We start from the raw sequence: 15,613 nt of genomic DNA on the forward strand, positions 1-15,613 counted from the left end.
GGTTCATTTGCCATAACGACGATGAAAGTTTAGATCCTTGAAAGGAATCATTTCTCCTAAATATTTACACAGTGTAATATAGCAGAGTCAGAAATGTGTAGTGACCCCCCCACCCAAATAAAGATCTGAGTGTAGATAAAATTGTAAATGGAGTAGCCGGCTGAACTGAACAACTCAGTTTCTCCCTCCATCTGTTCAATATATTTTTTAAAAACCATGATTAGAAAAGGGGTTGATCTAGAGTAGTTGTCTTAATGCATGGCATGTGCTTTCAGTTGTGCCCTTCTCCCCTGCCATTATTTGGGTGGCCAAAAGAAATTCTAGAGGTAGAGGCTGTTCTAGAATACAGTGTGGTATTCCAAACTGAAAGCTGTTAGTTGGTGAATTTTTTTAGATGAAGTTGTAGATATGGTCTCCCTTAACTTCAGAGTTAATGACTTCAACTGAGATATAAATTCACTAAAGATGAAAGTAGAGGTTGTGGGGGTTGGGGAGAAGTCAGAGCGGAATACAACAAATGTGAGAAGGGTGGAAAGGAGGAGTGGTTTTCATAAAGGTATGAAAACTGATGTGTGTCATTTATTAGTGGAGCTCATTGAGAATATCAACAGTAATATTTACAAGAATATTAGAAAATGTAGCACAAACCATTGCTATTTCCAAAATTTATTCATTTGTGGGTAAAAAAATTGGGCTACTACTTGCTGGCAGAGCATATCTCGGATCTGCCAATCTCTTCTTAATTATTATTTTACTCCTTTTAGTTTCCCTTTAGTTTCCCTTTGCTTCTCTCCTTTTTATTTGTTTGGTAGATGTTTTAAGCACTCCCAAGCTTGTTATAGGTCCTCTGTGTGATTACTATACTGTTGCTAGACTTGTTCTCTTTGGAAAATCATCATCTTTTGAGATAGCTTAAAAATTTTTTTGTACTATGTAATTGGAATTGCTTCTAACTGGTCTTCCACCAGATGGTGCTAGTGTTACATACCTAAAGGTAAACTCATTTGGTGCTGTTGAAATCTTGCAAACTGTGTACTTTCTTTTTCTGCTTGTGTTTTTCTCACACATACTACTTTACTGGTATACTACTATGTCACCTCACATCTTTTATAATACTGAACTGATTTTGCTGTGATGATCACGAAGGATAACTTGGGAGGTAAATTTAGAGGCCAAGGACTAAGTAAAACTTAAGGATATATAATATATATTTTCTTGTAAGAGATTTCATCATTCATTTGCTTCTTATCTGACCTGTGTGTACAAATTGAGAACTTACTCTTTTCTGCTAAGCCACCTTTCTTTTATGTTGCAGCAATATCATAAAATATTGTTTGAGATCTCCTTAGAAGCCAAGTTCAGAAGTTACTAACAAGTGATTTGTTTACCTAGATTTAAGTTCAAAATAACTTCAGTAACTTTAAAAGGAATTTTTGGTAAAATAAAAAAAAAAAGGTTGATCATTATGCAATATCAGATTTCCTGGACAATTAACAATTATTTTAAACTTAAATTGTAAACTTTCTTTCTTTACAAATAATTATAGTATTACAGAAAAATGTAAAGAAACAAAAATGGCAATTAAAGGAATAACTCATTATGTACTACTAACATTTTAGTATATAATTTTTTGTATATATACCTATATTTTAAAATATCAAGTTGGCCTCATAGAATAATTTTGTAACCAGTTTTTTCACTTATATTTTACAACAGTAATTTTTAATGATAGTATGGTTTTCCATTCAGTGAACTCTAATGATAGGCATTTCGGTTTTCAGTGTCTTTCAGTCAGAGCTATGCTATGATGAATAGTACTTGTAAACTTTTTGTGTATTTTTAAATTTCCTTCATATAAATTCTTAAAAATGTAACAGCTGGTTCAAAAAGAATGCATATTTTTGTGACTTTCGATATATAAACTCAAATTGCCATCCAAAAGAGTTCTGTAGTTTAAACATATTTAATAGTTTATGATTTTGCTTATTTCCTTGCATCCTTTATCATCACCAGTTTACCTTAGTTTTTAAAGTGACTAATATTGCTCCTTCGAGACTCCCTGATAGGACAATTCACGATTCATCACTAAGTACAGGAATTTAAAATTGCTTCAATGTTCTCTTAGAAATATGCCTTATCCTTTAAACATTTAACCCTATAGGTCCTTCTGTTCATGGTCATTTGTTTTTTGGTCTTGTCTCCTGTCCCTAAAATACAAATAGCTGCCTTTCATACTTCAGAACAGGTTATCTCATGTGCAGAGCAAAGAATTACGATCTGTGTTGGTTAACTTGGTTAGCACTTTCAAGTACTTGTTGAGGAACTTAGTTCAAGTCATTTACTCGCTCCATATAAATGTTTCTCAGTCTGAAAATTTGGAAGAATGATTTTTAGATAAATTACTTTTAAAACTTTTGTGAAATGAGCTGGCATTTAGCCTAGTAGCTATTTGCTACATATTTTTTGGTGGGCAGAAGGAAGGAAGAAAAGAAAGCTATTAGATACTGATAAGGCTTGGGAATTCTAGTATACTTCTGTAAAGAATTAAAAACATCAGTTTTTATTAGTTTAGGCAATATATTCTGGCTGGTTTTTGATATCTTACTAAATAACTGTAGTCTCATTTAAGTAGATTACCTTTGAATTGAATTCCCCTATTAACATAAGGCAGTACGTAATTTATTTTAAAATAAGAAATAAACAAAAAAGTTATTTTCATATTTGGGAAATGGGGAGAAGGAAGATGTCATATAACCTTGTAAGTGAATGTGAAAACTATTAGCTCAATAATTTAAAAGAAGTTAGTTACCTATCTCATGAAAAGAATTCCCTCACCCCAGTATTGCATTTTGGTAAAAGAAGTCGTTATTTTCTTCTTGTCAGAATGAATAGTCGCTATAAGAAAACTACTTGCAAAGCTCATTTTAAAAGATTCATTAATATACAATCTGTCTTGGTAGAAGAGACTTATAAACTCTGGCGATATAAATTCTATAGTTTAAACATATTTTTAAAAATTATATTGAGCAGATGATACTGATTAATTGATCAGATTTATGTAACTCATTGACTTTTACTCGCAATAACAAAGTTAATGTTTTTTTAATTTAGAGAGCTTTATTAGGATTTTTAAAATTAATAGTAAATACATCTACACTGTGGACACTTCACTTTCCTTTTAGGTTATGAGTGTGTGGTTTATATTTTTTAAATAAAAATAACTAGGAAGACCCTAAAATCATGCTGAATTAGATTAAATGTTTTTAAAAACTACCAATTTAATTCTAGATAATTAGCACATTAACATATATATATCTGGTAAAATGTAAGTCCAATGTAAGCTTCTATAATGTACTTTCATATTTAGAGCTTGAGATTCCATATGTATATATTTACATGTTTGTCCGAACTAGCAATTTGATGGGGCTTCAGAGTACATAATAATCTTAGAAAGTTAGTTCAGTTATAACTGTGTCAGTTAAATTCCCCCAAATAAGAAATTCTGCTCAGAGTGTCCTATCTGCCTTATGGAAAGATAAGTAATCAAACTGCTAAGATTATGAGCCCAGTTTGTTTACACCTGAGAGACATTTGTTTTGTGAAATATAATACTAAATCATTAGCTATATGGATTTTGTGCAAAGTTCATTTTTGCTTTTCTCAAAATATATAGTTTTCTAATAGTTTCTAATTGGGAAACTTCCCAGTCAACAGAAAGTGGCTTATGAAATCTAGCATAACTTCTGCTGAATGTCTATCCTTGAATGCCAAATAGGAAAGGAAAAAAGAGGGGAGGGGGGACACTCTAACTCTTGTTCTTAGCAACTTCTCTTGGAAAGAATTACCAGCACTCCCAGCTTGATTTGTCTCATTTAATTCTTGCCACATATACTTCTTAGAGCCTTGTATGTTTTATATTGAAGTAATCAGTGTTGAGGTTTTTCTGTTCATTTAGATTATTTAAGCATTCTGATCTGTGCTTACTTAGTACTGAACTGTTTATTAGACCCTGTTTATTAGATGCTGTTAATAACTAAAGCACATAAAATTTACTACATTTTGTATTGACTTAATATTAATGTTAATCTAAAATCTTTGGGTGCAGTGTGTCACATCTGTTTTGTATTCCTCTGTTTAAAAGAAGTGGCAGTATGGTATTTGGAGGAATATTTATTATCTGAGTGTTTTTCTTTGCAACAGTTTCCCTCAGTCTATTGAGAATTATAACTTCAAGAGACAGTGAATCACCCAGAAAATTCTCAGGTACCTGACTGCTAAAAGGTCACAGTTAATTGGAATTTTTATTTACCATTTAAGTTCCTTTTGCTCAATAGTGATAATTTTAGCGGCTTCTAGTAATAATAGAAAATAAATTTCTGGTGAGGTTTTAAAAACTATCCTTTCCTTCACTTTGTGTATACTCTGGTATTTTAGGAAAAACTTTGTTAGACTGAGTGTTGACTTGTATTTGAAACCAAGTTTTTCCATGGCTGGTGGCTGAATATTCTTATCCTGTGGTGGTGTTTCTTAACCTTTTTTGGGGTCATGGGTTTCTTTAAGTAATTAATGAAAACTGTAATCCCTTTTCCAAGAAAAAAATTGCAAAAACATAAATATTTTGTATACAGTTTTAATTAATCCTGCCTTTCCCTTCCCAAAAGTCCAAGGGCCCCAGGTTAGGAAGTACCATCACTTCTGGTATGTTGGTTTTGACATCATATTATGCTACACTAAGACCTTTCTTCATTTCAAGCTTTCTTTGACATTACATTTTCTCATTGATCATTATATACTATAAGATAAGCATAATCTAAATCTTATTTTGGAGAAAAAACACAACTAGCTTTTAATTTTAAAGTCATTCTCTGAATTTATAGAATACATTTGACTTTCTATATGCTTTAGAGTCTACCTTAGTACATTCAAAAAAAAAAAACTTACTTTACCTTTTGATCGAGAATGAAGACAACAAAAGAGAACTGAGTGCCAGTGGATCTGTTGTTTAAGAAAGTGGTTCCTCCTTAAAAAGATGTTGCATTTGTTGTTTAGCACAAAAATATGGGTTTTCATTTTCTTTCTTTTTTGGTACTAGTGTCTTATTAAAGTTAAGAGTCTTCATTTTAATGAGAGGTTGTGAAGTATTCAGAAGTTATTTGTGTTTGTGCTGATTAAGAACTCAGATCTGATTATCAAGCAGGTTGGGTCCAAACCCAGCTCTGCTGCTTGCCAGCCATGAGTGTGGGCATATTACTTGCTTATTTGTTAAAAAAAAAAAAAAAGCCCCCAAAAGGGATCAAATGAGATAGTCTGTAAAGTGCTTGGTTTTTTTATATGCACTCAGTTACCTCTTACTGTATCATGATAATGGTGTTGATGAGAAATAGGATAAGCAGCCTTGCTGTTCACTTGCTGAGTGTTTATTTTTCCTGTTATGAAATTTAGGATAGTAGATCTTGATTGCAAAAAAAAAAACCAAAAAACGAATCCTCACATTTCCCCCAAAAAATCTCAAGGTTTGGTGGCTTATAGTTGTCAAAAAATTCAACCAAGAGTTCTCCAAGGACAGGGAGTAGCAAACTGAATTTTTCACATTTTTCTTACTGGTTTTCTACTGTTAACTGGGGCAATATGTTAAAAGTTATCCACCAAACTTGTCTCATAATTGAAGTTAATATTGAGGAGCAGAGAAAGAGAAAGATTTCTAAGAATGGATTTAAAATTAAGTACTAACATGTTTCTACTTTTGAATCTTGACACCTAGAGGGTTACATGGCAGGGAGCCATAAGTATGTTTAATACTAAGGGCAGATGATGCTTCTTTGCAGATTATGTCATAAAGAAGATCTCTAATTTTGAAATGGTTAATAAACTGTACAAATGTCAATTACTGTACAAATGTCAGCTGTAAGAGAGTGTTTCCATTGTGGTTTGTAAAGTATTTGGAGCCAAAAAAGAAAGAAAGGATGTTATGTGTGATGATTTGATTAAATAAATGATGAAATGAAGTGGGTTAATGCCTGTCCGAAGTGAAAGGATTCAAGTTTACTGAAAGGATGATTTCAAAGCCTCTTGAAGAGGAGTGGGATATTATCCTGGCTGATCCCTTTCCTTTTCACATTGATGGTTGTTCCATTGTAACCAGCTAATAATATTGGCAATACTCATGGCAATGGTTTTGTATATATCCATATATATACCTGTCCACACACGTCTATGTGCTTTAGAATGATTAATTCAGGTAGGAGTCATAAATATCAGTCAGTAATGGATTATAAACATAAGAGAAGCTAAGTATATCCCCAAAATTTTGAAGTTCGCACCATGAGAGAGTACAGTTGTGTTTATCTATTAACTTTCTCTTTATGGCTGAATGAATTAATTGTGGATTTAAACCTGTGTATTTCCTATGTGAGGAAAATAAGCATTGCTTAATCTCTTTATATTTATGAAAAAATGGCATAGTTATCATTGGAATATAAAGAGAGCACGTTGTCCTGCTTTTCTATTTTTTGTAATACCTAGTCCGACTCATTCATTTTCTTTGACCAGGCAGAAAGTTTGGAAAATGATATTCCCCTTTTCTTTCCTCTCAGTATCGTCAGTGAAGCAGGAGCATCAATATACAGTGTCAGCCCTGAAGCTAACAAAGAGATGCCAGGGCTGGACCCTAATTTGAGGAGCGCAGGTAAGAAACTATGAGCCATCACAAAAGCATATGATTTTGATATTTTGGACTCCTTATTTGTAGCAAGAAAAAAATGTAAATATCCAAGAAAATTTAAAAGATGTATTACATGCACAAGAATTAGCATGTTAGAAAGTACTTGATTGAAATAATAACTGAAATTTTGGAAAAGAAGAGGAAGAATACTGTTTTTAAAGAACACTGCAGAGTATTCTAGAATACAGTGAAAAATTAACCCAAAACATTTTTAGTAAAATTAAGTGCTAGAGAGTTAATAAAAATAATAAAATACTCTAAGATCTCTTAGTATTACAAAATACTATTATAGCTTTTTGTTGGCAAAAAGTAATATAGCAACATAAATATATATTTACAGTGGAATGTATAAACATGCTCAGACTTTCAGTTCATTGCTAAATATTTGTCAGGTGAATAGTTCCTATTGTCTTAATAAGGGTTGTCATTAGTTCATTGTTTAAAACAGCCCACTTTCATTTTAGTAAGTTACTTTGATTTCAGTGGTATAGAATAGTTAAAGTTTTGTGTGTGAAGAAATTAAGATACTTTAATATATCTGGTGAAAGTAATTGGTATCATAAGCAAAATATTAGATCTGCTCAGAGTATTTTTCTGTGTAATAGGTGAATATTTAGACTTCTTTCTCAGAAATGAACTTTTTATTTAATTTTTTTTTTCCTTAAATAGTCTCATCAAGTTTCATTGGCAGTTCTTGAAGTCTAGACCTGGAGCTATATATTTGAAATTTCTTACATTGATTTAAAGCTAAAAACTTCTTTATTACATCTAAAAGAGCTTGTGGTATTTTCAATGGTTTATTCTGTGGCACAGTTCTTTCTAAAATGACCATCTTCTCACACTCAGATCCCCACTCAAAATCTTGTTTCTTCTCTGAAGAAGCTTGGTGTGGTCTCTGTCCCCTTGCCTTGTGCTCTTGTAATAACAATAGAAATAATAATAGAGGAATAGATAATAGTAATCCTGGTGGGAACTGCTAATACTAATCTCTTTTAAACACATAATATATGAGAAACATTGTGGTAAATGCACTAACAGGATTATCTTATTTCATCTTCACGATTCCCCTATGAGACATTTGTTATTCCTACTTTACAGGTGAGGAAACCAAGGCTTAAAGGGGCCACATAGCCTATTAGGTGTACATATAATATTTGTATACTTACCTTCTATAATAAAAGGATACTTTTCTTTATAAAAAATAAAATTGAGAGCCTCCCAAATTGACACTGAAAGGTAAACTTCCAACAGGGCATTTGAAAAAAATACTGTCTAGGAGGTGGCAATCCCTCAGCCCTCAGCTTGAGGGACAGCTGTTTCCTCATCACCTTTGGCCCATGTAGGTATATAACTGTCACAGTGTTATAGATGAGACAAGATTATAATATTCCAACAAGACTGTGATGGTAGGAGATAAAAAGGTGATTCATTATATGGTCCTATGGTGCTACAGCATGGGTAAACCTTGATAACATGCTAAGTGAAAGTCACATATTGGATGACTATGTTTATATGAAATGACCAGAATAGGCAAATCTGAAGACAGAAAGTTGATTGTTAGTTGCCAGGGATTGGGGCAAGGGGAGAATGGAGAGGGACTGCTTAATGGGTATTGGGCTTTCTTTCAGAGTGAGTGTTGAAAATGTTTTAGAATTTGATAGAGGTGATGGCTTGCACAACTTTGTAAATACCACTGAATTGTATACTTTAAAATGCCTAGTTTTATGTTGTGTGAATTTCTTATCAATAAAAAGTCCGGAACAGTTAGACCTCCCTTTCCGTACAGATGAGTAACTGTCCTTCTTCCTCCTTTGTAGGAGACTGGACACTTGTTCTCTGGAGAGGTTAAACAGAAGGTCTTTACACTAGAGAACACAGGTTATAAATGAGAGTAGGAATACCTACTGGAAAAAAACAGGGATTAAGTAATTATTTACATGCCACGGTAGAGTCCTTAAAGAGGACTAAATCTTCCATGCAAGAGATTAGGGGATCTTGACCAACACAAGAGAAAACATGTTAAGAAACTGAGACCAGAGGTTCCACAAAGAAGTGGCCAATTATCTGGCAGTGAAGCCCAGTTACTGAACCTCATCTTTCAGCAAAGCAGTTACCGTCAGCTTTTTAGTAGCCTGCCCTAGTAGAGAGTTAAGGGGCATGTAAGGAGAATCATACTGTTAAGACAGATGCCAAAATACACATGGGGAGGGGAGGTTGGGAACGCTACTCAGAGGAAACAGACTATACAGAAATAAGAAGAATTAAAAAAAGGTGTGATATCCTTGAAGAAATAAAAGATCATTTCATTCATTTAAAGGTGTATTTACATAAAGTAAAATTCACCCTTTTAAGTAAACCATCTATGAATTTTGAAAAACTTAAACTAGTTGGGTAACTACAACCACCACAGTCAAGACATAGGGTATTTTTATCAGATCAGCTTCTTGTTTAAAAATGTAGTTATTAATCAGAGGATCAAGATAATTAAAGAAAACTAATCTATTTTAATAAGATTTCTGGTGAAAACATTTACAATATGGAGTTCAATGAAAAAAGTACAGAGAAGTTTTGCTTATCTTCCTCTGTACTTTGATGGCAAGGGGAAGGAGAAAATGAGATGGGTATCGGACTTCAAGAATTTCCACTTTGGTGGAAATTCTTAGATACCAGAATAAGGCAGATTTTTTAAATAGCACAATTTAGTGGATTTTTAAGCAATAAGTTTATTTGCTCCACAAGCTTTAAGATTCTAGATAATTTAGTAGAACAAAAGACCAAAATCCACAGAACCCTTTTTATCCATCATATATATGATGTTATGAATGAGGGACAATTTTGCCTACAAGGCTACTGCATATGGCTGTGTTGGTTGTACCTGTATAGCCTCCTTGATTGTATGGTGTGGCTCCGGTTGCTTACCTTTTAGGGTGATAGTCTTCATTCAATCTGTGCTCCCCTTTCCTTTTTGAGTGTTAATCTAACATTTTTTTGCCTCTAACATTTAATTTTTTCTTTCAATAGCACTTAGAATTGCCTGCCTTTACACATTGAGTTACATTACCATTTAACAGATTACCATATATTAAAAATGAAATGACTCTGTACTTTTATTCTCTTTTTATTGGTCTATCTAGTTTGCCAGAATGCAAGACTGTATGTTACTATGACTTGATGGCTTGTAATATGACTTGTTTTAGTCATTTTTTTAATTGCACTTTTCTTATGCATTTTTTTCCATATAAATTTTAGAGCTATTTAGTTAATATTTTTTAAACTCTATAGAATATAAAGTGAAATTCTCTTAAATTGGTTCCTTCATCTAAGTTCTGCACATTTTACTTTTATTAGTCACAGACCACCACCCCCCACACACACACCCGAGTGAGTGGATTGTACACACACACACACACACACACACACACACACACACACACACACACACACACACACACACACACACACACACACCCGAGTGAGTGGATTGTCCTCCATGATACATTCTTATTGGTTGTTGATGGCATATGGTAGGGCATCAAGTTTTGTATGGGTGTCTTGAAACCAACCAACTGATCAAAATCTTGTTAGTTCTGATATTTTTTCAGTTGACTTGTTTGGGTTTTCTAGGTAAACAATCATCAACTGCAAATAATAATAATAATCTAGTTTCTGTCTAACTTCAGTAATTGTACATTCTTTCTTTCTTGTCCAATTACATTGACTAGAATATCCTGAACAATGGTGAATAGCAGCAGTGATAATACTTACCCTTTTAAACTGTATAAGTTAGTGTTTTATACTATACTTAGAGTTGTACAACCACCTAAAATACCAATTGTTGGACTTTTTCACCACTCCAGATAGAAACCCCACACGCTGGTTAGGAATCAGTCTCCCTTGCTTTGTCCCCCCTAACCTCTGGCAAACACTGATCTACTTTCTGTCTATATGGATTGCCTGTTTTATATAAATGGAATCATTACAATGTGTGGTCTCTTGTGACTGGCTTCTTTCACTTTACATAATGCTTTCAAGGTTCATTCATGCTGTAGCCTATGTCAGCACTTCATTCCTTTTAATTGCCAAATAATTTTCCACTGTGTGGGTATACCACATTTTGTTCATCCATTCATCTGTTGATGTACATTTGGGTTGTTTTCACTTTCTTTGGCTATTGTGAATAATGCCTCTGTGAACATTCATGTACAATGTTTTATGTGGACATGTGTTTTCATTTTTCTTGAAGATATATCTACAAGTAAAAATTGGGGGACATATGGTAATTCTATGTTAGATATTTTCCAGAAGGCTTTTTTACATCTATTATTATGCTTTCCTCACCATTGATTCTCTGCCTCCTTCACTATTTCCCCCTCTTTTTAAAATCTATCTCAGAGTGTGACTGTGCCCTAAGTTTTGGGCCCTGACTCTTCCTCTCCATTCTCTTTATCAGCAACCTGTTACACTCCCTTGGCCTGAACTGCCTATCTCTTACTTTCAGGGATCTGTTATCAGCTTGATCATTCTCAGCCTACAGGTCTGCATGCATTATTACTGTCTACCAAGTAACTCCTTTCTTGATGATACTGCCAACAGGAAACAACACCATCTTCTCTCCCATTTCTTCCTTGCTTGGGTTTTTATGCTAGAGTGAACAGCATTTGGAAGGGAAATACCAATTCTAGAAATATTACTATGTTGAGGTTGTTTATTGGGGACAATAACTCCAGATGTTCTTGGGACTTATTGTAGAATTAATTTGTCACCTAGAAACCATCATTTCCTAGTAAACTGTCATTTCCAGTCAATTGTTGTCACATTTAGCAATATTAGGATGAATGGAGGAGACACTGGCAGTGAATCAGTTAGATTGAAAAGAGGTAGAAAATACTTAGTGTATTTCTGAAATTTTAAATATGGGAATCTACCCACACTTGCCAAATTATACAACTAATCCAACCAGTTTCTAAGTTTAGGTTTTCATATTGTGGGTTTTCTACAGGGGTAGTTTGAGATGTACTTATTATTGATATCCTTTTATTGAATTTCTAATACTGCCTTCCTGTAGTGACTGTTCTGATATGTATATCCTCAATTAGGTTTACTGGGGTGGATTGTATTTTTTAATCTGAAAGTATTTTGGCAATGTATATACATGTTTGAAAATCCTTCCTTTTCTAATATATATTTAAAGACTAAAGAAATAATATTTGCCTTTAGAGACTATCAGGTGTTTCTCTGGTGGCATTTATTTTCAGTGTGTAATTATAAATGTGATCATTGGAGGAAAGCATTTGTCCTATAATTGCAATGCTTACACCAATTAACTTTCGTGAGATTTGATAAGAAAAGTGTATGTGAAGGCCTTGGAATCCTCATCTCTTCTGTGGGAGAAATAGGCAGATGGCGTGACACCAGGCTCTTGTTCTCTAACCCGGCTTTGCAAGCTGCGGTAGTCACTGTTTGTTAGAAGTAACAATCAAAGATATAGAAAAGACTCGCATGACCATGGGTGAACTTGATGTTCACAATAGATCTTATCTCTGTTGAGAAATAGTACAAATCAATGACTGGAGAATCTGATAGTCACTTTCAGGAGATGACTTCTGTTGCAAGACCTTGAACAATTTAACATGAAAACAGAAATGGGATTTCCTGTGATGGCCTTAATGTTTTCACTTAATTTATATTTCATCCAACCTTCTATATAAGTAGGTGACATTGACTAGGTTTCATGTATTTAGAAAATGAAAGCTGTTCATATGTAAGGACCCAATGTAACTATGCTACTTGGAAAAAATAAAAGAGCTGCCTTTAGAAGTATCTTTAATATTCACATTAAATTTTCTTTCTCTAGATCTTAAAGCTAAATTAGATAGGAAATTTTGTTAATATTTAGTTTTAAAAAAGGTGGTAATAAATCATGATCAAGTAAAATCATTACACAAATACAGGAATGTTTGAATCTAACTCAAGTTCTTGAACATGGATCGTGATGGTCAAAAAAGGGATGTGACTTGGACTGTATGTGTGTTAGGAGACAAAGAGCTGAGACTCAGATTACTTCACAGGGTAATCCTGCAGTTGTACTTAAGGCAATACAAGTATATTCACTACCACCGACCTGATCTCTATTTGCAATAAGATATGATTCCATCATTTACTTATCATTGTCAAGATCTAGTCCTAATTAGCATGTTTCATGTATGAATGTATGTCATATTTATTATAATGCAGGATTATTAAAAAGTGAAACATCTTCTCCTATATTTTAAAGTGTGAGGTGCCCTACTATGCTGTATTTAAAGAATAAACAAGTAATTGTGTAAGTATAAGAACTAAGTGTTTTATTTGTGTTCCCAAATATATAACCCTTTCAATCTGTTTGTGTTCAGGAATGCCTGAGAATTCTGGTAACATAATTAATCCTGAAATTTTGCATTTTTTTTCAAGGCAACCTTGAAACTTAGTTAAATTATTGGTGTCTTTGTTGGGGGATGAAAAGGGATGAAATTAAATACTTGCATTAAGAGGTACTAACATAAGTAATTATCTGAATACTGCTTTTCACATTAAGCTATACTTGTTTTCTGCTTCTGTTTTTTCAGTTTCCATAGCAAGGCGTGTACAAGATCCATTAGCTGAGCTGGTAAAAATTGAACCGAAGCACATTGGAGTTGGCATGTATCAGGTAGAGCAATGTGGACCACTTAATTTATGAAATCCATCGACAGAGCAGTATTCAAACTTGGCAGAGTAATTAAGTGTCAATGGGAATAGATTTCCATTTTTAAAAGTTATACAGTTTGTGGGAAGGTATTTAGGAATTATATTATTAGGAAAGGAGGGAATTTTTTTTTTTGTTTGTTTGTTTTTTTGGTTTTGATCAAGGCAGAATTGACTGAAATCAGATTTAAGTATCGTTGAAACATTAGACCAGCCTAGTAACTGTCTGGAGAGTGTCCCCTTTTATTATTATTAGAAAAATGAAGAGACCTTATGAAGCAAGGGTGAAATATGTTGGCTCTTTGTGTAAATCAGTATGCTCTATTGATCTTTATTGATCTTCCAGGAAGAAGCTTTTCGTACCTACTGTGCCTTTTTTTTTCCCCCATTTTCTGCTTATGTATGATTATTAGTTTCTGGTCTTACCCAGTATGAACTAAAGCCTTTCAGTTGTTTTTACTGTGCAGTAGTAATAGTGGTTTAAGTGCTTGCTGCTGTTGTTACATATCTTCAGTTCTTGAGGTTGTGTGTGTTTTTTTGGGCAATTGAGGAAAACACTGAAACTTGACAAAGTGAATCCATGGTAGTTGTTCATCTGAAGTTACCTTCAGAAACCTCTAGTTAAACCCTTTTCCTCTTTGATGAAAAGTATTCTTAAACCTGAAAGAGAATATTACCCTCTGTATAATTTTCATGGGATTTGAGGTTGAGGTACTACATTTTTTCCCAAAGAAACATTAAATTAGATCTTGGAATATGTGTCCACCAGACATGGAAGAGATCTTAGAAATCATGCAACCCTACCCCTGCATTTGACAGAAAAAGAAGCTGTGTCCTAGAGTAGAGTTTTTACCCAGGATCATTCAGTGGCAAAGCCTGGACTAACCTGTCATATATTAAGGCTTAACTGGTGGTTATTCCATTTTATAGTAATTTAGACTAAGTGACATCTAGGCCTTTAAGTGGACTTGTTCATTTGGGAAGAATAGTTGCTGAAGTGACTGGTCTAGCTAGAGATAGTCAGAAATGGCTAGTATTTGAAGAGTACAACTACAGCAGTTTTGTGATTTAGGCATTATAGTTAAGAGGAATTGTAGCTATATTAATTGAAGATGAACTCACTGATGTAAGGTATTGGAATAAAGAAAAGGGAAAGTGAAATTATAGAATCCAGGCAGGCTAATAAGCTATTGGCAGTAAAGAGGTCTTTAAGTATCTAGCCTCCAGATTCTAAAGAGATGGCATTTAATGTCACAGTTTTAAATTCATTCCAACAGCAGTGAGAAGTAATAGAAGACTTTTAAGCAAAGCAATGATATGATCTGGTTTGTATGTTTCAACAATGGCTCTGGCTAATATTGGGAGAATGATTTAAACGGCAAAGGGGAAGCAATAAGACAAATTAGAGGCTATTACACTAGCCCAGGTGAGAGATAATGAATGATGGCAGTTTAGACAAAGTTAATAGCAGTTAAAATGGAAAAAGGTTAAATCTATTTTATAGGAACTACTTGGTGATAACTGATGGAAAGGGAGTTGTGAAGAATTTGCTCCAAGGGTGCTGGTACGTGGATGATGCGTGACTAGTGTACGTTTGGTGGGGATAAATTCAGTGATTCAGATTTGGACATACTAAATTTGAGGTGCTTGTAAGAAATCCAGGAAAAGATGTCAAATAGAAGTTGGATATACAAGTCTGAGATTTATGGATATAACCATATTAACATTGGAGTGCAGACTATTTAGGAGTTAATGACATGCAGAAAGTGATCAAGATGGTAGGTTGAACTCACAATACTCTTTTGGGGTTTTTTTTGAGATACATAAATAAAATGCACAAAACTTAGCATACAGCTAATTGTTATTGCAAGTGGCAAGATTTCATTCTTCTTTATGGATGATTAATACTCTATTTTGTATGTGTGTATTTATCAGTAGACATTTAGGTTGTTTATATATTTTGACTTTTAAAAATGTGTGATTTTTTAATTAACAGGAGTGCAGGTGTGATTAACAGAGGAGTGCATGTATCTTTTCAAATTAATGATTTTATTTTCTTCAGGTAAATTCTTAGAAGTGGAATTGCAGGGTTGTATTGTATTTCTATTTTTCTTTTTTTTTTTTTAAGAAACCTCCATACTGCTTTCCCCAGTGGCTGCACCAATTTGC

The 15,613-nt window shown here is 33.6% G+C and overlaps 1 protein-coding gene across 2 annotated transcripts in view; it reads left to right on the top strand.

The window, feature by feature from the left end:
• SRBD1 (S1 RNA binding domain 1) overlaps positions 1-15,613 on the top strand; it is a 226,603-nt gene that overhangs the window by 123,220 nt on the left and 87,770 nt on the right. For both annotated transcript variants that reach the window (XM_057497248.1, XM_057497247.1), the window contains exons 15-16: positions 6,594-6,685; positions 13,327-13,409. In XM_057497248.1, the coding sequence (XP_057353231.1) occupies positions 6,594-6,685; positions 13,327-13,409 (175 nt within the window). The remainder of the gene's footprint in view (positions 1-6,593; positions 6,686-13,326; positions 13,410-15,613) is intronic.

This window comes from Manis pentadactyla, chromosome 2 (assembly GCF_030020395.1).
Source record: "Manis pentadactyla isolate mManPen7 chromosome 2, mManPen7.hap1, whole genome shotgun sequence".
NCBI lineage: Eukaryota > Metazoa > Chordata > Mammalia > Pholidota > Manidae > Manis > Manis pentadactyla.